Genomic DNA, 25,870 nt, shown 5'->3' with positions numbered 1-25,870 from the left:
TTTCAAGGTGAGAGAAACAATTGGATTCTATCTCAACATTATGTCTGGTCCTCATGCTTAGAAGAAATGGTATAATTAGGGCTTAATGTGGTCTTTAGGTGCATAATCAAAATAGGACGAGAAATGACAAGTATAGTGAAAGCTTACAGTGACATTCTTGGGGTCGTAATCACAATAGGACAGGAAGCAACAGATTCAGGTTTTAAAAAGTTAGATTTTAATAAGGAGATAGGAAAAAATCAGCTCTCAGACAGAATGACTGGTGTAGTCCTTGTAGTCTTTAGGGCAGAGATGACAAGCAGGTGTTAAATGAGATAGATTTATGGGTGGACATGGTACGTGGACATTGCTTTACTGTACTACTGAGAAAACCCTATTTTTGTATAGTCCTGAGTGATGGAAACGCAAAAATGTAGTATTTTGTTTTTCTTTACCTTAGAATTAATACTTTTTCAGTGCTGTCAAAAATAGCTCACCAGTTTGTTTGTCCTCTCTCTCTCTCTCTCTCTCTCTCTCTCTCTCTCTCTCTCTCTCTCTCTCTCTCTCTCTCTCTCTCTCTCTCTCTCATGCATTTCTTATACCAGGTTAGAGTTTTCCCAATAGCACACGTGTTGTAAAAGGAGCACCACGTATAAGCCATTTAACTTCTTGCAGCTTCACTCACGTCTTGTTGTTATTGTAGGAATCTTGTTAATCTGTCACTAGAACCATAAAAAAAAAAAACACTCTTAGAAATCCGTTTCACTTCAACTAGAGCCTTCGGGAAGCAGTGGAGGTACAGTGCGGAAATGTTTGAGAATACCGGTCTTTTATAGCCACTTAACTAGATGGCGCGATGATGCAGCTGTCCCGATGTTAAAAGTGAATAAATGAATTGAAATCACGAGGAAATGATCCCAGGTGTCATTGACAGCGGAAAAGCGAACGAAAAAAGTAAAGAGAGGGAGAAAAAAAAACGAGATATTTTTAATTTCATAGCTAGCCATATCACGCAATGCTCTTCCACCCTCTCTCTCTCTCTCTCTCTATCTCTCTCTATCTCTCTCTCTCTCTCTCTCTGGGACGTATCGTGTTTAACAAAAGCACAGCGGCGCCAGCCAGTCGGATACAAAAAAATAATTACATTTGTTTACTTAGTCATGTGAGGGAAATGTGCAGCGCCTCCCCTTCTCCCTCCAGCACCCCTCCTCCCTTTATCTTCCTACACCCGACCCTTTGCATTCCCTCCCCACCCCTTCCCTTTCCCTCACTCACATGTATACACCACCCATCCCCACCTCCTCGTATCCATTACTCTCTTCCCCCTTCCCTTTCTTTCATACCTCTCTCTCTCTCTCGCTCCCTCTCTCTGTCTCCTTCTCCACAGGTCTTTCTTCCCCGAGAGAGAGAGAGAGAGAGAGAGAGAGAGAGAGAGAGAGAGAGAGAGTGGTATAACGTAGCTTAGCATAACACATGTAGCACGGAATGTAAATATTTTGATAGTGACTTGACAAAGGACACCATCACTCGCCCACACACACACACACACACACACACACACACACACACACACATGCTTAGTCTTGGCAAAGGTTCTGAAACGGCTCGCTGAGACTGGCAGTAGTAAAGATTAACGGGGCTTATACTGTACACGTAAATAAACAGATAAACAATATTAATGATAATGGTAATGGCGTGTAGGTGGTGGTGGTGGTGGTGGTGGTCCTAGTAGTATTGGTAGTAGTAGCAGTAGTAGTAATGATAATAATTATACTAATAACAATAATGACACGAAAATTGAAAAAAAATATATGATTTTAAAAGAGCAGATCCGGAGCAATCAAATGACTCTCTCTCTCTCTCTCTCTCTCTCTCTCTCTCTCTCTCTCTCTCTCTCTCTCTCTCTCTCTCTCTCTCTCTCTCTCTCTCTCTCTCTCTCTCTCTCAGAATTCTTTATAGGTAATTTTTTTTTTCACACATAATTAGTTCCACAGTCGTAGTATTCTTATTACACTCTTATAAAAAGTGTGTGTGTGTGTGTGTGTGTGTGTGTGTGTGTGTGTGTGTGTGTGTGTGTGTGTGTGTGTGTGTGTGTGTGTGTGTGTTTTGGCTGTAAGCGTGTGTACCGTTGGGATTGTGATCTTACTCTCTTCATTCGCCAACACACACACACACACACACACACACACACACACACACACACACACACACACACACACACACACACACACAGCTGACACATGGGGCAGAAGGGGCAACAGAAGGCCTACTAATGAACAAACGGTAGAAAAAAACAACAATAGAGAGAGAGAGAGAGAGAGAGAGAGAGAGAGAGAGAGAGAGAGAGAGAGAGAGAGAGAGAGAGAGAGAGAGAGAGTCATAACTGCGACGATCTCAGTACAGTAGCATCAACACATACACACACACACACACACACACAAGCACACAGGCCAGGTCATAGGGAACTAAGATCATTGACACGAAGGCAGGTCAGTTGCAGGTGTAAAGAAAACGAGGAGAAAAAAATATATATATAGCAGACGTGTGGGAGAAAGAAAGTGGGGAGGGATAGGCAGGAGGAAGGAAGGAAAGAAGGAAGGAAGAAAGAAAAGAAGGAAGGAAGGAAGAAGAAACAAGGGGAGAATGTGGAAGCAGGATGTGATGTTGGTGTACACACACACACACACACACACACACACACACACACACACACACACACACACACACACATATGATTCGAGCGAGTATGTGCGTGCTCTTAATATCGCTGTGACTAAGCTTAGAGAGAGAGAGAGAGAGAGAGAGAGAGAGAGAGAGAGAGAGAGAGAGAGAGAGAGAGAGAGAAATTGTTTATTTTTGCTACTGTATTCGTTAATTAAACTCAAGACGTCCACTAAATTCACAAACACACACACACACACACACACACACACACATGGATTAGATGGGAGGGAGGCTGAGAGGGAAGGAGGGAGGGGGGTGGGCTAGAAGGAAGGAAGAGAGGGAGGGAGAGGGAGAGAGAGAGAGAGGGCCAGTGTCAGTGCTCCGCCCGGCCTTGCGTCCAATGTTCCCGTTACCTCTCTCCTCCTCCTCCTCCTCCTCCTCCTCCTCCTCCTCCTCCTCCTCCTCCTCTATTTCCCACGATATTTTCTTCACTCACTTCCTCCTGAGTTTTCCTAATGTAGTCATACTTCGTTTTAATTTCCATCCCATGTTGCTATTGTCTTGTGTTGTGTTGGTCTGAAGTACTGTAGGGTAGTGGTGGTAGTGGTAGTGGGATTGGCAGCACTTTCTCTAGTCGTAGTAGTAGTAGTAGTAGTAGTAGTAGTAGTAGTAGTGACCGGAATGATAGTAATAGTCAAGGTGGAGATGTAGTAGCAGCAGCAGTAGTAGTAGTAGTAGTAGTAGTAGTAGTAGTAGCAGCAGCAGCGGTAGTAGTATGAATAGCAGTAGCGGTAGTAGTAGATGGTGAAGGTAACAGTAACCTGAAGTGTCTTTTTTTTCTTTTCTTTTTGCAAGGCCTGTGTGTATCATTAGAAGGGAGAATGTGCGTGCGTGTGTGTGTGTGTTGATAGGCCCAGTCTTCACTTTTCTGTACTACATCCATCAACACGAGCGGCCAGAAGATGTCGCCCCCGCCAGTGTTAGTCGTGGCAGACAGACGTACGAGTATTAGGAATCTTACGGCAAATGCTGGCACCGTTCTTGCTTGTGTGGGTGACCTCTGTTAGGTTCAGTTGGTACACCACTGCATGGTTTTATCCCCCAACAACACTCGATAAGACTGACTGGCGATCTGTTTTTGATTTTGATATAAAACTAAGTGCTTGGGTCTAGTACGTGTGTAATTTATCTTTTAATAGCACCAGTAGTAGTAGTAGTAGTAGTAGCAACAGTAGCAGCAACAGTAGCAATATTTTAGGAGGAGAGAGAAGAACCGGGAGAAGAGGAACAGCAATATCAGCACCAACAACACACAAACACCAACAGAAGAGGTTTGCGTGTTTGCGGCAGTGGCGTCAGGACATTCCATCAGTTAGCTTTCACACATGTAACAGGAGGAGGAGGAGGAGGAGGAAGAGAAGAGGCGCATTCTTCCCTACCAGGTGGAAAGGGCGGCGGTGATGGCTAGAGGAGAGGCAGGAAGCGAGGAGCATCACCAAGAGAGAGAGAGAGAGAGAGAGAGAGAGAGAGAGAGAGAGAGAGAGAGGAGAATATTGAGCACAACCACTGTTCTTGATGGTACGTATAGCACTTTTTTGTTGCCATCGCCTCTTCTTTCTATCGTGTGCTGTTTGCTTAAGTTAATGCTCTCTCTCTCTCTCTCTCTCTCTCTCTCTCTCTCTCTCTCTCTCTCTCTCTCTCTCTCTCTCTCTCTCTCTCCGCCTTGCTTTACCTTCCTTCCCTTCCGTCTTCTTCCTTTCTTCTCTTCCGTTCTTCTCTCCCCCCTTCCCTCCCTTCGTGCATTCTCCTTCCTCTCCCTCACTTCCTCTTTCTCTCTCAAATCTTGCTTTACTCTTACTGACACTCCCTGTTCCTTTTCTCCCTCCCTCCCTCCCTCCTTCCCTCCTTTCCTCCTCCCTCTCGATACTTGCATCTCTTGAGCGGTAATTTTTGCTGAAAGCTAGTTGTAATACAATTTTCCTCCTCCTTCTCCTTCTCCTTGTCTTTCTCCTCCTCCTACTCCTCCTGGTTCTCATTGAAAGTACATTAGGAAGCGTAGTGCGTCACAGGTCAGACCAATAACCCAGGGCGCCCTCCTCCTCCTCCTCCTCCTCCTCCTCCTCCTCCTGTTGTTCCTTCTCTTACTCCTGTTGTGGTGTTACTTCTCCTTCTCCTCTTCTTACTCCTGCTGGTGGTGTTGCTCCTCCTCCTCCTCCTCCTCCTCCTCCTCCTCCTCCTCCTCCTCCTCCTCCTACTACTACTACTACTACTACTACTACTACTGCTACTACTACTACTGCGGCTGCTGCTGCAGCTGGTGTTGCTTTTCCTCCTCCGTGGCACGCCTTGAGTCGATGCCGCCGCGTCGTGCGAGGGGCGGCGTGGCGGTGGTGTCCGTCCTCCCGTTATGGCTGTGGCCTACGAGTATACTTCCGTGTGGCGGCGAAGAGCGAGCACCGGCGGCGCTGACCGGCTGTTGAACCCATGGCCAGGGTCAGGTGGCCAGCGAACTCCTACCGAGGGATGGGATTCGGGCTCGTGTTTCCCGCGGCCGCGATGCAGGTGTGCGGCGGCGGCGACGACGACTGTGACGGAGAGGGACGGCGACCCCACTTATGCTGCCGCCGGGCCCGCCTCTGTGTAGTGGAGCGTGCGGCGGCTAGATGAACTCCTCGGGGTCACCATCTCACACACACACACACACACACACACACACACACACACACACACAGGTTACCGGACAGGCAGTAAGCACATTAATTTTGCTATCTTTCTTTTCCTCAGCCCTGGTGTGCGGCGGGGGGAGGGAGGCAGCGGCTAAGTGTGTGTGTGTGTCCCCGTGCATCTGAAACCATGTCCCGCCTACGGCCCGATGTTAAACTTGTCGCGCCGTGAAGTGTTAACTGCCGGCAGCGTCTTGGGCTCCGAGAGACGAGGTAGGTAAGCAGCACTAATCATAGCAGCTGACCACACACACACACACACACACACACACACAGACAGACACACACACACACACACACACACACACACACACACACACACACACACACAAGTCATATATGAATAATGAAGATAAACATGTTCCGGGTTGACGTGTGAGCACCTTGCCAACACACGCCGCGTCACCAGGTTCGCTCGTGCACCTTCTGTCTTTCTTTAACGGACGGTATTCTGAAACTCTAGCGTCGCACCTCCACTACTTTCAAAAGGCTTTACTAGTTAAGGCTACTAAAGTTTTTTTAAGTGTATTTGTATGGTTATAATGACAGATTAACAATATTTCTACATTATTAACTGGAGAAACACTCTTGGTAACCGGCTGATCTTCGCTGTGGCCTTTGAAAACAGTCGTGGTGAGAGAGCAGAGTGTTTTTGAATACAGGCTCGTAATCTGGTTGATGCCACGATGTCTTCTTTGAGGCTCTCGAATTGATCACGAACCTCAAGGACCTGTGTGTGTGTGTGTGTGTGTGTGTGTGTGTGTGTGTGTGTGTGTCGCGTGTACATCTCCCGCCCAGCCCTCACCCCTCCCCGCCACCTTAGAGCGGCGAAGGGTCGGGAGGGCGAGGGAGGAGTGAACAATGAGCGCGGGGAGTAATGAGATGTGAGGGGCGTCGCGGCGGCACAGGTGAAGGACACTTCTCTCATTGCTGCTCCCTCACTCTGGTCAGAAACATCATTCTGACGACGATGACGACGAAGACGACAACAACAACAACAACAACAACAACAACAACAACAACAACAGCTACTACTACTACTACTACTACTACTACTACTACTACTACTAACATTACTTTACTGCTACTAATGATAGTAATAATACTTCACCAACATCAGCAACAACAACAACAACAACAATATCATCATCATCACAGTAGTAAGAATGACATTTATGACAATACCAACAAGTAGTAGTAGTAGTAGTAGTAGTGGTAGTAGTAGTAGTAGTAGTAGTAGTCCTAACCATATAAACTTATTCTCTGGTGTTATGGATGAATGGAGTGTGTGTGTGTGCCTGAAGGATATAGAGAATGTCACGTGGGAGGGGGAAGGGACTGGGGAACATTGCAGGGTGGGGAGAGAGGGAGGGAGGGAGGAAGAAAGAAAGAGGGAGAGAAAGAAAGAACCGAATTGTGTAGGGGAACTGAAGAGAAAAAAAGAGGGATGGAGAAAATAAAAATAAATGAAAAGAGGGGAGGGAGAGAAAGAAAAGCTTATACGAAGAGGAAAGGAAGAGAAAAAGAAAATGTTTGGAGAGAGAGAGAGAGAGAGAGAGAGAGAGAGAGAGAGAGAGAGAGAGAGAGAGAGAGAGAGAGAGAGAGAGAGAGAGAAAACTGATTCTCTCCCTTTTTTTCTCCTTTCTACTCCATTCTTTCTCTTCATTCTCTTTCAATTGTGTTTTCATTGTTCTAGTGATATTTTGACAAGGCTTCCGCACTATTAATGGAGAAAAAATGGTAATAGTGGTTTTCAAAGATATTTTCATTATTTTATCAGGATCTAGTTGAAGTTTAAAGATCTTAATTGTATATTTAAGATTCTAGTGATATTGCGCACCATTAATGGGAGAAAAATGATAACAGTAGTTTTCAAAGGTATTTTCATTGTTTTATCAAGGTCTAGTTAAAGCTTTCAATTATATTTTTAAGTTCTAGTGATATTTAAAGAATTCCTTAACATTAATGGGAGGAAAAAAAAAGTAGCCATTGGAACCCCAGTAATGTTGCGTGCGTTCTTTGAAAACAGTCTTAATGGGAACCCAAAGCCTTCCCAAATACGGCACATAATGAGGAAGGTGCTCAGGGCTGACATTATTAGACGAGGCGTTCCCAGAAGACCCTCGCGTGGAAAACAGTAGCGCGGTTCAACTCAGTGAGGCGGAAATGTAATCTGACTTAAAATTTCTTGATTCTTGTAGATCTTTCTGACGCTCATCATTATTATTATTATTTATTTATTTATTTTTTGGTACATGTTAATCTACAGTGTGATACTAAAACATTACTAGCAGCAAAAGGAGTGAATGATGTGGTGGTTCAGATAGTTTAATAATTATTGCTTTATTTTCTATATATAAAAACATAAAAAAACACAAGGGTTGGTGCAAGAAGCCACCAAGACTACACATGTGGCAGTCCCTGTATTAAACATGCGTACCTGCTCCCACCTGCCATTCTCATCCATAAATTTGTCTTATCTTCTTTTAAAGCTACCTAATGACTCAGCACTAATAACCTGATTACTGAGTCTGTTCCATTCATCTACCACTCTATTTGAGAACCAACTCCTTATCTTTTTTTAAATATAATTTTTCAACCATGAACACATTATTTCTTGTCCTATCCTGATTACTGACCCTGAGAATTTTGCCTATGTCACCCTTGTTATATCCCCTATGCCCTTGTTATCCAGTGATATGAAGTATGGATTCTCAAACAACAGTCTCTCTTATTGTCATTAGCAGTGTAAGACTCAATTCCTTCCCTGTATCTTAACTACTGAGTGACTGAACGAAAATTAATCATTGGGGGTCTAATTTCTTTACCTCAACTTGACTGTGCTGAGTGACTGAACGAAAGTGAGCCATTGGGGTCGCTCGGGACAACAACCAACATTTTTCCACGTTTCCACGTTTTGTTGCCGAGAAAAAGAATAAAAGAACACATGATAAATTAACAAACTCGACAGTTCACGGTTCGCGCCGTCTGATTTTCCGCAAGACTGCTTTGAAAACTCGGGAATCATAGACCTCCTCCAATTTTAACACTTTTCCTGTGCGGGAGAGCGAAAGAGAGGAAGAATAATGGTGTGCTGTTGGTCCCGCCCTTGTCCCTCCTCGCTCTCTCCTCCTGCAGCCCCCGCGCACCCACAGCACGCATCTCTGAGTCAGTCTTTGTGTCTTGTCCTTCTGTTACTCAGCACGCGTCTCATTCTTACGTCTCAGTTTGTGTGAGGGAAGTGACGGGAAATGAGAAGTTGTAGCGTTTATTTAGATACCTTAATAGTAGTAGTAATAATATATTATCGCTCACGCACAGAGTTTATCGTACGCTTGTCCAAAATATAAGAGAAATATATCAATTTCAAAGATTAAAAACACATATTTCATCAAGCACTATCTACATACACAATGCATTGCTAATCTGCCTCGTGCTTGCTCATTTGATCTTCCTCTTAGCGTTTCCAGCCTTCCTCGTGTCTCCTCTCAATAACAACAGCAACGGTAAAAATAATCGATCAATGTCTGGGTTTACATCTCATTAATCTTTGCCTTCGTCTTTCTTCCTTGTAGGACTTCTAATCTTCGCCTTGTTTGCTCCCTCGTATTTTTTTTTTCTTTTCTTTTTCCTTCAGTGCGTTTAATCACCGCGTGTGTGCTGCAGGTAGCGATCTCCCCCACCACCTCCTCCACATACACTTGCATGCATCATCGTCAAAGGAACAAATGCGTCGGTAAAACACTGCTCTCCGCCACATCAGTCACGGTCAGGTAAGCACACACACACACACACACACACACACACACACATGCATGCACCAAACGAGTCATATTTACCTTTTTTCTTTATGTTCTTCGACTTATTCTTCTGTATCGATCAAACCTCTTTTTTTTTTCTTTTTTTCTTTTTTTTTTTTTCATTCCAGTCGTGAAAATCGTTAAATCTAATCCGAAAGGCACGCTAATTTCCGGGATGTTAAGGAAGTTTACATGCGTGTGTGCGTAGGTAGGTAAGTAACTCAGCCATACACACACACACACACACACACACACACACACACACACACAGGCTTTTATCATTCATTATCTCTCTCCTTTCCATTCACGAGCGTTCGTTCACCCGTAGTCTAAACCGGCTGGAGAAAAGCAGAGAGAGGGAGAGAGAGAAAGAGAGAGAGAGAGAGAGAGAGAGAGAGAGAGAGAGAGAGAGAGAGAGAGAGAGAGAGAGAGAGAGAGAGAGAGAGATGCCTGACTATAATCATTCGTTCAGCTCTTTGGATTATAAGCATATAAAGTTTGGCCTCTCTCTCTCTCTCTCTCTCTCTCTCTCTCTCTCTCTCTCTCTCTCTCTCTCTCTCTCTCTCTCTCTCTCTCTCCGCATAAGGGGAGATAGCTACCCTCGAGGCAAGAGATAAACGTATACACATATTTTTCCTATTTTTAATTCACCGTATTCGTGTGTGTGTGTGTGTGTGTGTGTGTGTGTGTGTGTGTAGTACATGGATTCGACCGAGTCTCTCTCTCTCAACTCTCCGCTAATTAAGTCGTACCACCGGCCAGTGAGTCAGGCTGTCAAAACAGTCACTCTTCTTCTGCAGTAAAGTTACCAGTTCCTGTATTCTGAAACACTTCCATGCCGCGCCTCCACTACATTCAAAAGGCTCTAGCTGAAGTGACACGGTTTTTTTAAGGGTGTTTTTTATGGTTCTAGTAACAGATTCATAAGATTTTTACGTTATTAACAGGAGGAGCACTCTTGAAAACTCGGCTTATCATCTCTGTGGCCTTGGAAAATAGTCGTGGCGTGAGAGAGATAGAGGGAGAGAGCGGAGCGTTTCAGAACACTAACACTGAACCACTGACGGCATTACGTGTATTAGTCGTATTGCAGTGTACTTATTTGAATGACAATGGGAGGATATAAGTTACCGTGAAGTGTTGAAGTATTGGTAAAGACATTTTGAGTACAGAGAGATGCATTTATGTATTTATTGTTAATGGTTACTGCTCCGCGTGGTTCCCTCTTGTGATCCTCGTCTTGTCATCTCTGTCGGCGGAGTGTCTCTCGAAATTATACGCTAATCTTAGATCGGACAGTTGTGTTAAGATGAAGAGAGGCTGTTTCGCAATGTTCTTAAGAAGGTGTGGGTGGGAGGTCGAAACTCATGTGTGTGTGTGTGTGTGTGTGTGTGTGTGTGTGTTAAATGTAATCAACGAAGCCTTTTTCTAAATAATCCAGTAGTGTAGTGTATAATATTCCTAAAAGGAGTCGCTTGTGTCTGTCTGTCTGTCTGTCTGTCTGTGTTTCCTCCATTTTCTCTCCCGTGTCTCTATGCAAGACCATTTTCACAGTGCTGGGAAGTGCACTCAACAAACCTTTTTCCTAAATAGCTCTGTACTTCCAATGGTAGTCACACAACATTCCTAAAAAAAGGTGTCTGGAAATCGAAAACTCTTAAATGCAGTAAGTGCGATCGAGGAGCCTTGAATAACGGTATAAGGTACGGCCGGTGCTCCTGAATGAGAGGTTACGGTGATTGGAGGGGATCTGATTCGCTGCTAATGGCCGCTCCGCTGATGAGAACACTCTAGGATATTGTTGGGCCGCTATTGAAAGGTCTTCGACACCACACACGCTATTCAGTCTCGCTCCACTCATTTCATCAGCGTTTATTCATTTTATTGTTCTTTGTGTTCTTGTGTGTGTGTGTGTGAGAGAGAGAGAGAGAGTATGGCCTTTGTTACCGCTGTATGGCTGGCGCTTTACTGTCTTCCGACTTGTATTGAAAAACGCTTTGCCCTCACACTCAAGCTATTTTCAAAGGCCACAGAGATGTCTACCCGTGTTCTCAAGAGTGTCTCTCCTGTTAGAAACCTCGTTAATCGGTCACTAGAACCATAACAACACCTTTGAAAGACGGGAAGACACGGGAAAGGAATGGGGGGAGGGGAGATATCTATAACTCATCGCACGCGTCCGCCCATCCGCTTCATTTTGCATGGACTGACTTTCCATCTCAGTTATACAGATGAATTGTGGGAGTAATGTGTTGAATTCCTCCTGTGTGTCGCTCATAGTTCTTTCTTTACTCCTGTTTTCACCCGCGGTGCGTGAAGAGATGGATAAGAGAGAGAGAGAGAGAGAGAGAGAGAGAGAGAGAGAGAGAGAGAGAGAGAGAGAGAGATGTGGTCATGATGGAATGTTGCATGATTAGATAAGAAAGAGAAGAAAAAAGAGGTAATGGAAAAGATAATATAAGGAGTTTTTTTAAGAAGAAATTGCTTTAGAGAGAGAGAGAGAGAGAGAGAGAGAGAGAGAGAGAGAGAGAGAGAGAGAAAAGCATACATACATATCTCTTTCTTTCACCAACATTTCTGTCTCCCTCCTACACACTTTCCTCTTTCTTCTTCTCTTGAAAGCTACAGAGTTCTTATCGCAAGGTCACACCAGCAGCCACGCCACGTTGAATACACGGCTTCTCCGATCAGCGAAGTTAAACAACGTTGGGTCTGGTCAGTACTTGGATGGGTGACACCAAACATTCTGCCTTTCCCTGCCTTTCTTTGCCCTGCACCGCCCCTTCACGCCCCGCCCCACCGCCACGTGTGCTACAGCTGTGTTTGGCAGTTTGGCATCCCTCCGCTAGTTAGTAAAGCCGAGAATTTACTATCTGTTGAGGGATCTTGGGTTTTTTATTGCCTGTATGTGTGTGTGCGTCTTTCTTATGAGGTGCAAGAGAAATGAGAATAATTTCACGTTTTCTGCTTCGTCTTCTTCGCTCGAGTAAACCTAGTATGTAGTTTGGGGTTTAATTTCATCTTTTCTTTTCAGTCTCTCTCTCTCTCTCTCTCTCTCTCTCTCTCTCTCTCTCTCTCTCTCTCTCTCTCTCTCTCTCTCTCTCTCTCTCTCTCTCGTTCTCCTAACTAACGCCCGTGTTCAGAAACGTTTAGCTCTCTCATCACGACTAATTCCAAAGGCCACTGAGATGATTAGCCGGGTTCTCAAGAGTGTTTCTTCAGCTGATAATGTAGAAATGTTGTTAATCTTTCATCAGAACCGTAAAAACACCCTTAAAAACTCGTGTTAACTTCAACTCGAGCCTTTTGAATGTAGTGGAGGTGCTGCGCAAAAGTGTTCCAGAATATGCTCGTGAGTAGCATCCCGAGGCTCTTGTAAGATTAGGAAAAGAATCGCCTCTCTGTTTTATTGCCGCCACTGAGAAGGCTGTATTGTGAGAGGAGATTACACACACACACACACACACACACACACACACACACACACACACACACAGGGATCAGGTTTCACACAACTACGTCAATTACTGCCCTCTGCCCCCTCCTCCACCACGGGTCACTGCCGGGCACCCAGGCAGGGAAGGAGGGATGCAGCTCTAGATAATAGCCGGAAATCCTTTCATGGAGAGAACATCGCTATGGGAGGCTCGCGTGGATGAGAGAGAGAGAGAGAGAGAGAGAGAGAGAGAGAGAGAGAGAGAAGGAAGGTGGTGGGTGTGATGAGTATGGTGAATGGGGTGAGTGTGATGAGTATGTTGAGTGGGGTGAGTGTGATGAGTGAGGTGCTGCGAGGAACTGTTTGTCAGCCGCGCGCTGCTATCCGTGGCGGGGTTTGGTAAAGGGGGTGACACCGCGCCCTGAGAGAATGGTGTGTGGTTCGTGTTGCGGGTGAGGGTGAGGGTGTGAGTGTGAAAGGCGTCCGTGCAAGGGATGCCCACCCGTGTATTACTGTTCTACTCTCCATGGGTTTCAGTGAAGGAGGCGGGCACGAGGTACCCCGAGGTTACGTGTCACCATTGTGCTGTGGTTGGCTTTACGCGTGTCTTGCGGTGTACATGGCCACGCAGCCTGGCCCCGCAACAGCCCTGGCCGGCCACACGCCCTGTTCGACGTCACACGCCTCACAGAGCAGCAGCAACAGCAGCAACAGCAGCAGAGGTTCAGCGCCCTCGTCACAGTAAGAGAGACGTCCAGCCCCAATCGAGAGCTTTCTCGTGTCCTTCTCTTCAGCCTGCCTGCCAAGTGTTTATTGGACGCGACATGTCATTCACACGTCACGGCCCATCATGACTCAGGACAGGACCGCGTGTCCACCTTGTCCCGGTGGTTCCTCACCGCCCAGTCCCCGTCCCCCACCCTCGCCCACTCGCAACTTGCGAGTTCACTTCTTCATTTTCTCTCTCGGGCAACACGAGGCCGCTGTGGGTGTAGGGGTGTGGGGGTCAACGTGAGGGCGGCCCCGCGGGGGTGTATAGCACAGCTGGCGGGTGGGTGTTTCAGTGTCGTTGACTGTGAGGTGGCAGCTGGGGCTGTTGCCAGGCTCCCCCGCTGCTCCTCCTCCCCTCTCCCACAGATGGGCGGCTCCGCTGAACCCATTCTCCCCCAGCTTGCCTCGCTCTCACAGGGCTCACGTGAGGCACAGGGGAAGGCGTGTTTCCCTGGCACACGGGCACCGGGGCGGCGCGGGGCGGGGCTGTCACGCTGGCCACGCCACTTTACGCGTGTGCATGACTTGTCTTATTTTTAGACAATCATGATCCTTTCGTGAAACCTGCTTGTCCCCCATCCCTCCCCCCCCCCACCCCCAACGTTACTACCGCCATCGGACTGCATCGGACTGGTGACGCGGTGACCAGTGCTTGGCAGGCGGCCCAGCGCGGCGTTGGCGGAGGAATGCCCATAAAGCGGTGAATGGACGCCTTCCGTTGATCGAAGTGACCCGCCGCGGCCAATCACTTCTCGCCCGTGGCCTGGGACGCGGCTTCTCTGCCCCGCGGGGTGTGTTCCGACAAGCAGCAGGAGGAGGTGTGCGGAACGCCTTTAAGTCACCCCCCAGCGTGATGTGAATCTGTCAACATCTCAGGTTTTGTTTCAAAGAAAACAGTGCATAGTAATTATGATGATGTCTGTTGTGAAACGCGTACTAAAACGAAGACTTTAGATGTCCGTGAAGGCCTTAGTGTGGCGCTGATGACGAAATGAATAATACAACGCGGGAGAGAAAATTGTTGTGACACAATACGTGGAAAAGAGAACGCGTCGCAGTAGCAGGAGGGAGGAAGAGGCGAGGACGACGGCCGGGTTTAGCGTCTTGCCGTCCTCTGATAATGCGGAGAGAACAGAGCATCGGATAATTTAAGCCTCTTGGAGTGAGGACTGACGAGGCGGAGGGTGAAGGGTGAAGGGTGAAGAGGGACCAGGAGGAAGAGGAGGTGGTGGTGGTAGTGGTAGTGGTAGTGGTAGTGGTGGTGGTGGTTACACAACAACACTTAGAGCTGTGCTGGACTGAAAGGCTGGTGTGTGTGTGTGTGTGTGTGTGTGTGTGTGTGTGTGTGTGTGTGTGTGCGCGCGCGCCAATCCATTAAACTTTGACGTAATAAACTTCAAGGCACGAAAACATGTGATGGTGGTGATAATGATGATAATAATAATAATAATAATAATAATAACAATAATAATAATAATAATAATAATCGTACATATAGATTTGCAACGCTCTCTCTCTCTCTCTCTCTCTCTCTCTCTCTCTCTCTCTCTCTCTCTCTCTCTCTCTCTCTCTCTCGCTGCACCGTTAAGTACAGTGACTGAGAGGTAACTGTGGACTGCAGGCCGGAACTCGGGGACCCAATCCGTTTTCTGTTAAGGTCTTGGGGCAGGCAGGGTGGGGAGGGAGGTAATGGTGGTGAGGGAGGTGGCGTGACGGTACTGAAGGTGGTGGTGACGATGGCTATGTATATGGTGGTAAGGAGTGGTGATGTTGTATTGGTTGTGGTGGTTATGGTGGTGGTAGTGGTGGTGGTCGTGGTGATGGCAAGGGCCAGGAGGATGACAGGTGATGAAAGGTTTAATTGTTAAGGGAACAGCATCGCGTCACTCCTGCAGCGTGTTGGCAACCTTACTTTACGCACTTGTCGGGGACAGAACACACCAACTTACTGACAAACCGTAAAGAAACTCAAACTGACGGAGGGGAATGTGAGCCTGCTGGCGGCGGCGCCTCCCTGCCACCTGCTTGACAAGGCAGCCGCGCCGCCGCCACAAATCAAGACTGAGGGAAGGCCAAGAGGAGAGGGAGGAGGCTCCATCACAGGTGTGTGTGAGAGGCACGTCTACGGCATTGAGTGGGCCTGACCAGAGGCAAGGGGCACTGACCTGAGTGTGTAGGGCGCGGGTCTGCAGCAGAGTCGTTTTCTCGCCGGCACCTTCATGGGGGTGGGAGGTGTTCCCGGGGCCCGCAGCACCCCGGACACGGCACAGCCCCCCACCACCACCTCCACGCACAGGGGCATCAGCTCAGTCCGTGCGGCACTGCGTACACACCTGGGAAGCTTGACCTGACTTGCTGTGGTCACTCGCGCTCGTGGCTCATCAGGCTGCGGCTCCCTCGGCTCCTCTCGTTCTCTGTTTCCTTATCTTTATCTTTGTGAGTGATTGCACTGCGGCACGGGCGTGTCACGGCCGTCGCGGCTAAGGGGCAACAAGGATCGAGGTAAGGCACGGTGCACAGTTTCATTTAATTGGCGAGTTCACTCCCCTCAGAGTTAGTCTCTGTTATGGCAATGTCATTGACCCCAAGGTTTGATGGAGCTAAAGAGAGCGTCGCCGCGAGCTTCCCGTGACTCATGCTGCATGTTTGAAAGGCAGCGTAACACGGGCAGACTTGGGAATGTAGCGAAATACCCACGATGGCACTGAAGGCGTCCACGTGTTGTGGGAGCCGCGGCGGCTGGCACAGGTAGCTCCCCGCGCGGAGGTAGGCAGCGTACTGGGTCCGGCTGGCGCCTCCCCGGGTTCCCGCACTGCTGCCGGGGTGGGAGAAGGGACGGCGCGATAATGCCAGTGACAGAGGCACAGGCACAGTTACGGGACGACACTGCCGCTCGTTGAGTGGGAGGGACGTCGGTTACATTCCCTCATTCTCTTCGTGTTTGTCTCCCACATAGGAACTTGTCATTCCACTTGGCTCATTCTCCTGTTCCCGCGTAGTGGTAGTACAATGCATTCTTGCGCAGTTACGTCCGTGGGAGAGTGCGCGCATGTAGCCAATTGGGGAAGATCTGCACCTGGGACCGAATAGGTCCGGGGGTCACGGACCCAGATAGTGAGTGTAGCATGCGTGTCCTTCCTTGCCAAGCAGACGGAGGCGCCCGTCGCCCAGAGTGGCAGCCCCCCACTGGTGTCACGCACGCACATCCGTAACACGCAGCCAAACCCGTCCCTGGCCCATCACATCACTCGCGTGTAAAAAAGAAAATTCCCCCGCCGGCATCGTGGGTTCATGCACCCCTCTCTAGATCCAGCCCGAGTACGCTGACATTAGCCTGCCGCTGCCGGCCCTCCTCCTCCTCCTCCTTCTCCTCCTCCTCCTCCTCCGCCTTGCTCTGTCTTGTACGCTGCTCGCCCTCGCCGCCGCACTGCACCCACTCCATTCCTCGTCATTGTTTTAACGAAGAGCATGGCATTGGACGTGTACTTGTCCTTAACGGGATAAGAGTTCCCGACAAGAGGCGGGGCACGTACGACACCCTGGCAGTGTTGCAGGCGGCTCCCCTCCCCGCGTCCCTACAGTACTCGCCCTACACAGCCCGGCCTGTCCTGGCCGCCATGAGGGTGACGTACTCCCGGGGAGAGTGAGGCGGCGCTTCGATGGCACTGAAGTATGCAGGCGGCGGGGCTTACTAGGCCGCGCACGTAGGCCCCTGATGGCCTGCCGCCGCCGCCACCGCCGCCGCCACCGCCGGGAGGGAAGAGGCTGACTCGCCAGGCCAGGGGACGCCGACCCCCGAAGTGGCGATACTCACCGCACCCTGCAGGCCATGGCGGCCACCACCATCATCACCACCAGTCTCCACACTACCACCACTGTCTCCTCACCACCGTCACCACCACCACCACTATCACCATCCTAGCAGTCACCACCACCCTCACTACCACCACCACCACTAACATCATCATAGTCGTCACCGTTACCACCACCACCACCACCACCGCCACCACCACCGCTATCACCACTCTCACCACCGTTACCACCACCACCACCACCCCTGACCTCGGTGTCAGTCACCTTAAAGCTACATTCTTTTTAGTCACTTTTCCTCCCCAGGAATGAATGGCGGCGCTGGTGTCGTCGTCGTCGTCCGCTGCCCACGGTTTTGGGTGAATGACTTCGAGGTCTCCTGTTTCGTCTCAAAATTACCATTACTTGTACGTTTACACTGAACTCTTTTGATAGCGGTGAATGCCTGTGGGGCCATTTTATGATACAGTTGTCGCCAATGCTCTCTCCTGCAGTGTAATGGCGATACCGGATGTATATAGTGGTGAACAGATGTGTAGATCAATTGATAAGTAGATGGAAGTGTAAAGGGGTAGATGGATAAATTGATATTAGAACTCAGACGTATAAGGACAGACTCTGATTTGAATAGAAGACAAGTTAATGAGACACACACACACACACACACAAACATGTATAACAGACGAACAAACAAACAGAGGTCACCATATTAGCAAGACACAGAGAAAGGGAGAGAGAAACAGACCTGAAAATAAATACCTTTTGATACAAACTCATCAAGGGAGTGAAAGATTCCAAGTGAAATTTCTTCTGAGCAGCGGAGCCGACGAGGGGAAGGACCGAGGTGGATGATCTGAAGGGGGGGATAAGGGAGTGGTGGTGTGGTGGGGGGGGAAGCTGTGGTAAGGAAGGTGGGGTGCTTATGCTGGAGGAGAAGGAGGAAGAGGGGAAGAAAGAGGAGGAGGAAGAGGAGAAGGAGGAGGAGGAAGAGGAGGAGGAGGAGGAAGAGAATGGGTTGTTTTGATGAGTAATAAAGAAGCAACAGTAGTAGTGGAGGTGGTGGTCGTAGTAGTTGTAGTAGTAGTAGTAGTAGTAGTGATGGTGGTGGTAGTAGTAGTAGTAGTAGTAGTAGTAGTTGTAGTAATTGTTGTTATAGATGATAATGATAAAGTATGCATTAGTAGTAGTAGTAGTAGTAGTAGTAGTAGTAGTAATAATAGCAGCAGTTGTACTAGTATTGGTAGTGGTAGTAACACTTATTGAAATTACGTTTGTGATGGTACGGCGTAGTACAAGTAGTGGTGGTGGTGGTGGTGCAGGTGGTGTGGCTGTGGTGAAGGTCGCGTGGTTTGCGTGATACTGTACGATGCTGTGTGGTGATTGTGGTGGTGGTTGGTGGTGGATCAAGGAAGTTAGTCAGTGTCATTTGTCAGGTCAACTAAGGCCATAATATAACATCTCTCTCTCTCTCTCTCTCTCTCTCTCTCTCTCTCTCTCTCTCTCTCTCTCTCTCTCTCTCTCTCTCTCTCTCTCTCTCTCTCTCTCTCTCTAATCGCATAGACATACCATCGCGACACCGCTGCATTATTTCTGTGGAACAGCGCGTGGAGAGAGAGAGAGAGAGAGAGAGAGAGGAGAGAGAGGAGAGAGAGAGAGAGAGAGAGAGAGAGAGAGAGACCAACGTCCTCAGAAACCCATGGCGGAGGGAGACTCTTGTATAGTAACTGGGCGGTGGCGGCTGCGGCGCTGGGACAGACAGGCAGACGGACAGACGGGCGGGGTGGGGACAGACCTCAGTGAGTGACGGGCAGGTGTTTGAGTGAGGGCGCGGCGTGACCCGAGTGTCCCAAACCGTGTGGCACTGCATGGCCGGCGCCTCCACTCGGCAGGGCCTTGGGAACAGGTGGTGGCACGGCCGGGAGTCGCGGGTCAAGGGGCGAGAGTTCCCGCCTTAGCGCTCCGCCGCCCCCCACCCCCAGCAAGTGTGTGTCAGTCAACGACCGACATAGTTTGCGAGCGATAACTCCCGCGCTTCCCGGAAAGTTTCGCTCAACCCCGAATTTTCTTCCCGGAAGAAACGCCACGCCGGCCCGTTCGCTGTATGTGCTCTCGACTTCAAGGTGTTGGGCGCGTGTCGGGTGTATCACGGGCGCAGTGTCTTGGGTGTGGGTAAGCTGGCGGCCGCGGTAACCAAGGTATGCGTGGCGGCAGGAACACGATTCTATTGGCGGTCGAAGCGAGGGCGGTGACATTTCGGCGTGGTGAGGAAGAGGCGCTTAACGGTATGCTGCTAGGGAAGTGATTCGTCGCGGCCCGCACTCGACAGTCCGTCAGCGATCAATTTTGGCCCGTATTCTGAAACGCTTTGCTCATTCGCTCTCTCTCTCTCTCTCTCTCTCTCTCTCTCTCTCTCTCTCTCTCTCTCTCTCTCACTACGACTATTTTCAAAGGCTTCAAAGATGATTTCCTGGATTCTCAAGAGTATTTCTCCTGTTAATAATGCAGAAATCTTCATAATTTATCTCAAAAACCGTAAAAACACCGACAGAAACCCGTGTTCTTTACTGTAAACCCCATATTCTAGATCGTTTTGCTCTCTCTCTCTATTTTCCAAGACCACAGAGGTGATTACCCAGTTTCTCAAGACTATTTCTCCTGTTAATAATCCAGAAATTTTGCTAATCTGTCACTAGAACCGTAAAAACATCATTAAGAACGCATAACTTCAAGTCGGGCCTTTGAAATGTAATGGAGATGCGGCGCAGAAGTGATTCAGAAGACGGGTCTTCGTGCAGCGACGCAACTGTACACCCCCTCGCCAGCATCTCCCTGAAAGTGGCGGGGCGCTGATGTGAAGACAAGGCAGCGGAGAAAGATCGGAATAAGCACCGTGTTTTTCAATTGTATATAAATAAAGTAATGCCGGCGCGATAGCATAGTTGCAATAGTAATCTTTACAAAGCCATCACCACCGTTACCAGTAGTTGCTAAGCTGGAGGTAAGCTGTGAGGGACGAACATAAGAGCATAAACATGAGCTAGTGAGGTGAAGCAGCCGGGCAGACGTGCATCCACACAACACCCACATTATTACTGCACTTACCCTCTCTCATCCGTCTTGCTTTACTGATCTTGCTCTTTGAGGAGTCAGATTGAAAGTTCTACCTATGTATACGTGTAACCTTGCATCTTAGGAACGTTACAATAAGCAAAACTACTAAAAGTTGAATTATGAACAGCGCGTGTGTCTCCCATCGGTTACCATTACTGATTAAGGGACATTGGCCCCTTGTTATCATTTTTTCTTGTGTGTGTCATGAACTCTGTAAATCCCCCTTTGTGGTGATGTCCGTGTTATCTCCCAGGCCACGTGACAACCGCCCAGTATTCTGATGGTACGCTTTGCTCTCTCTCACACCACGACTGTTTTCCAAGGGCATAGAGATGACTAGTCGGGTTTTCAAGCGTGTTTCTCCTGTACATAATGTAGAAATTTTGTTAATCTGTCACTACAACCATAAAATCATCCTTAAAATTCCGTGTCACTTAATATAAACCTGTATTCCGAAACACATTGCTCTTTTTTCTCGCCACGACTATTTTCCAAGGCCACGGAGATGACTAGCTGAGTTTTCAAGAGTGATTTTCCTCTTAATAATGTAAAAATCATGTTAATCTGTCACTGCAATTATAAAAACACCCTTGAAGACCCGTGTCACCTCAACTAAAGCCTTTTGAATGCAGTGAAGGTGCGGCGCAGAAACTGTATAACGGCAGCGGCGGCAGCGGAGGCGGCAGCGAACAGCCTTCACGCCTCACTGCAAGGAAGTCCACCACCGGAAGTGTTTAGGTCCTGGTTTTCCTCGTATCCCATCCCTTTCCCTCCCATTCCTTACTCTCGTCTCCCCCTGCACTACCCCGGCCCTGCACCAGCAAAGCAGCGGCTGTACGACCTCGATTCTGCCATAGCGAGGACAGGTGTAAAATTGCACGTGAGCCGCGTCCCGACACCCGCAGACACTAATCCTGATCAAAGGGTCGTTAGCCTTGTGTTATCTGTGCTTCTTTTCCTGCGATGTGTGTGCAGCGGCGCGGCTTTACGGGGCCACTGTAAGACGGGGATTAAGTTCTTATCTTGTACTGGGGTGGGAACAACGGGGCTGGTGAGGGAAGATGAGGGTGGAGAGGTGTGTGAACTGCAATATCAGCTTGTATAAGTAATAAAAAACAAACCCAGAAAGCTGCGATATATTGTGTATTTGTTTTAGTTACAGTGTCATTGTAAGGCGGGGAATAAGTTATCTTTTAATAGGAAAGAGAACAATGTGTGTGGTAAGAGAAGACGAGGGTGGAGAAGTGTGAGAACTGCGATATTAGCTGGTATAAACAACTAAAAACAAACTCAAAAGGTGTCATGTATTGTGTCAGAAAAGTGAGGGGAAGTTATTTGCAATTCTCAAAGATGTGTTCATGGCCCTATATAATGACAATTTGACGAGGATTCTATATTATCACTGGGAAGAGTACTCATGCGTGTCACTGATGAGATGAGGAGAACGTAACAACACAAGAACACAAGGGCTGGTGCAAGAAGCTGTCAGGCCTACACGTGGCAGTCCCTGTACGAAACACACCTACCTATTTCCACCTATCATCCTCTTCCATACATTTGTCTAGTCTTCTTTTAAAGCTCCTCAGTGATTCAGCACTAACAACCTAATTACTGAGTGTATTCCATTCATCTACCATGCTATTTGAGAACCAATTCATTATCTCTTTCTTAAATCTAACTTTATAGAACTTGAACCCATTATTTCTCGTCGTATCCTGAGAAATTTGCTTGCGTCGCTTTTGTTATGCCCCCTATACTATTTGAAGACCTAGCTGAGAAATTTGCTTACATCACACTTATTGTATTCCCTATATCACTTAAAGACCTCTATCTATTCGAGCAGAGGGCCCGTGTTGCTGCGCTGAGAGTCTGAGGGACACTAGGAATGAAATGTCGAAAGGTATCAAAGTCTCCGGGAACGAACCGCCAGATGACGCTGTAACATGCATTCAGTTCTCCCTCAGTAACTCGGCTCTTGGTTATTTTTAGCGCACAAACTCTTCATCTTAATCCTCTGGCATGATATTAAAAAAAAACTGCAGACGCTGAGAGTTTTAAACACTTTGATTAACTTGTATTATGTTTCTGAACTAAACTCATAATTCGCCGCAGATGATTTCATTAGCATTAAAAAAAGGTAAGAACACGTAAAATTACCCAAAATTATATTTTTATACGTTTCAAAAGACCGCATTACCGTAATTCTACCAAATCTAAATTACCCTTCTTTTTTTTGCCACTTTTAGGTCAATATGGATGTAAAAAAGGAAAGAAAAGAAGCAAAATATGAATTAAAAAAACTGCACTCGTGTAATCTGAACACACCTGTGCACGGAAAATTCATTAGGCAGGTAGTATAAGCGTTGATTACCATAACACCTGCGCTCTCTCTCTCTCTCTCTCTCTCTCTCTCTCTCTCTCTCTCTCTCTCTCTCTCTCTCTCTCTCTCTCTCTGGCATCAAATACATCCTAGAGAGAGAGAAAGAGAGAGGGAGAGCAGTGTACAATAATACCAAGCAATGTACGATACACGAGAACATTTTGCCAGCAGGACGAAACCCAATGCACGGAGAACCTTTCTGGTATTCACAAACACTGGGGCTGAGCTCGCTGCGATCCTGGGGGGGAAGGAAGGTCGCATTAACAAGACTAGTTCCTGATTATGATCGTGATGATGTAGATGACCAAGATAACTAATGAAGAAGCCTAGGGTAGAAATAATTGAGGTGCTGCCAGACCAGTTTTTAGAATATAGTCCAGTTACCTAACCTAACCTAACCTGACTTAGCCTAACCTGTCGTATAACCTAGCCTAACGTAACTTTGGTGAACAGTATATGTAGAAAGAAAGCTTATTAATTTGTCACTCGAACCGTAAAAGCATCATTAAAACTTCGTGTCGCTTCAACTAGCAGAGCCCTTTGAAAGTAATCGAGGTATGGCCAGGAGTGTTTCAGAATATGGTTAGAGAATTATATCACACAACTTTAGTCCGACTTTGGTGAGTATGTGTGGAGAAGCTCACGTCCCGAAGGCAGAAGAGGGGCGAGGTGGGCGGGATCACACTGTTACATGAGTCTCTAGGCGATGAGTCAGCCAGGGAGCATGTGAAGGGTGGGGCGGCACCGTTTTGTCCGGGAAGTGGTGGGAGAGGGGAGGGAGAGAGGCCTTCGTCTTGAGCGGTGTCCTGTTCAGCCGTCCTTCCTATCTCGATTCCGCCCGCTCAGCCACGGTTACCTCAGGCCGCGGTGTTGAGTAACCGGCGGCGCGTAGATCTTTGACCCAGGTTCAGAAACGCTTTGCCCTCTCACCACGACGGTTTCCCAAGACCACAGAGATGATCAGGCAGGTTTTCAATAACAATTCTCCTATTAAAAATGTAGGAATCTTGTTAATTAGTCACTGAAATCATGAAAACATCCTTAAAAATAGTGTAACTTATTATAAGCCCGTATTCAGGAACGCTTTGCTCTCACTCTCTCTCTCTCTCTCTCTCTCTCTCTCTCTCTCTCTCTCTCTCTCTCTCTCTCTCTCTCTCTCTCTCTCTCTCTCTCTCTCTCTCTCTCTCTCTCTCTCTCTCTCCAAGACTATTTTCAAAGGCCACAGAGATGACTACCTGGGTTCCAACGAGTGTTTTTCCTGTTGATAATGTAGAAATCTTGTTAATCTGTCACTAGAACCGTAAAAACAACATTAAAAAAACACGTATAACTTCAACTAGAGCCTTTTGAAAGCAGTGGAGGTGCAGCGCGGTTGTGTTTCAGAATATGGTCCTTATCTCGATTCCACACACTCGTCCTCTGTTACCTCAGGCCACGGTGTTGAGTGACCATCCTGCCAAACCTCCTTAGTAGTCTTGTTAGATTCCTTTCTTATTTCAGATTAGATAGTGTGGCTTATAAAAAAAAAAAAAAAAAGATAGCCTTGTCATATTACTTTACTCTGTTACTTAATATTAGACACTGTAGCTTAGGTTAGGTTAGGTCGCGTTAAATTTCTTATCAACAAACCTCGCAAGAACCAACACTTTAGCTGGCAGTTCTTTGTTTGTGTTGTGTATTGATGCGCGATGGCAACCGGTGATGGGGGAAGGACCGTGCAGTCAACCAGCTAGACAGACAGACAGACAGACACAGTGTGGGCCGTGGCTTAAGGTCTGGAGGGGTCATGAGTAGGAGGTGCGGGTCAGCCAAGGCAGTGAGATCATGTGTATTAGTGCCGTATTCAGAAACGCTTTGCTCTCTCTCTCTCTCTCTCTCTCTCTCTCCAAGACTATTTTCCAAGGCCACAGAGATAAGTAGAGTGTTTCTCCAGTGAATAATGCAGAAATCTTGTTAATCTGTCATTAGAACCGTAAAAGCACCTTTAAAAGCCCCGTGCAATTTCAACTAGAGCCTTTGGAAGTAGTGGAGATGCGGCGCGGAAGTGTTTCAGAATGCGGTCCTTTTACGAGTAGAAAGTTGACGGACTCTAAGGATTATTATTATTATTATTATTATTATTATTATTATTATTATTATTATTATTATTATTATTATTATTGTTATTTATATTATTATTGTTATCATTTATATTTTTCAATTAACAAGAAGTACTAATAAAGTTTGACGTCATCCTGGACTGGCTCTTTGATCACTCTAACCTAAATCAACTTGGTCATCACCGTGCATTTGACAAGACCTTCACTTGCTACCTGGCCTACCTTTCCTTCCACAGCGCGACCCCAAACACGCATTACCGAGTCGCCTCAGTACACTGCACAGAGTATACACCTCACCCACACACCACCGGGACTCAATGCCCTTTGTGCCGGCTGCTGTTGCTGCTGTCTGGAGACATCGGATACTTAAGTGTAAGGCGCCTACTACTGTACTGTGCTGGCTCTCTCCCTCTTACCAAAAGTTAACGTAGGCTAGAATAATCAGATAGCCCAGAATGACGTTAAGTTTTGTTCCTGCTTATTATTACTTGTCAAGAAAGGTAGAAAATGAGTAATAATAACTGTCAGCCCGTCAGTTTTACCCACATAGTCCTAACAACGTTCTGAAACACCCCTGTCCCGCACCTCGATTACTTTCAAGAGGCTCCATCTAGACTAAGTTACACGGGATTTTTAAGGGTATGTATACGGTTCGAGTGACAGATTAACAATAGTTGGGTTGTGAGAGAGAAGGGGTTGGTAGAAGGACATGCAGCAGGCAGAAGCGAGTGGCCGCGGACAGCAGGGCGGGTATGAGAGCCTGCACTGTTTAGTCTTGTTTGAGCATCTCATCATTTATTGACTCAGGAACATTTGGCCAGCGGGTGATTGAACGTGGCAGAGAAGAGTGACCAGCGGTGAAGGAGATGAGTCTGTTTAGCTTTGATTGGATGTTCCTGCATCAGTTGGGTTCGTCTCAGTCTGAATCAGTGGATGGCTTGAGAGAAAGAAGAATAAAAAGGATTAAAAACAAAGAATTAAGAAGATATTTGAAGAGGAGGAAGTTAAAGAACAAACGAAGAGAAGGAAGGATAAACATTTTTCGAAGCAAAAAATGAGAAGAGGGTTAAAAGAAAAATTAAGAGTTAGAGGAGGAA

At 47.4% G+C, this 25,870-nt stretch overlaps 2 protein-coding genes across 2 annotated transcripts in view; one reads left to right on the top strand and one right to left on the bottom strand.

Annotated features, from left to right (window-relative positions):
* LOC135111243 (uncharacterized) overlaps positions 1-16,165 on the bottom strand; it is an 88,140-nt gene extending 71,975 nt beyond the window's left edge. Inside the window, exon 1 of the mRNA XM_064024407.1 lies at positions 15,539-16,165. Within this exon, the coding sequence (XP_063880477.1) occupies positions 15,539-15,675 (137 nt within the window). The 5' untranslated portion in view covers positions 15,676-16,165. The remainder of the gene's footprint in view (positions 1-15,538) is intronic.
* LOC135111244 (DNA-directed RNA polymerases I and III subunit RPAC2-like) overlaps positions 1-25,870 on the top strand; it is a 114,858-nt gene that overhangs the window by 75,611 nt on the left and 13,377 nt on the right. The window contains exon 2 of the mRNA XM_064024413.1: positions 5,428-5,579. The gene's annotated coding sequence lies outside the window, so the exon portion shown is untranslated. The remainder of the gene's footprint in view (positions 1-5,427; positions 5,580-25,870) is intronic.

Source organism: Scylla paramamosain, chromosome 21, assembly GCF_035594125.1.
Source record: "Scylla paramamosain isolate STU-SP2022 chromosome 21, ASM3559412v1, whole genome shotgun sequence".
Taxonomy (NCBI): domain Eukaryota; kingdom Metazoa; phylum Arthropoda; class Malacostraca; order Decapoda; family Portunidae; genus Scylla; species Scylla paramamosain.
Note: the sequence above shows the minus strand (reverse complement) of the source record. Positions and strands in the feature narration are given on the sequence as shown.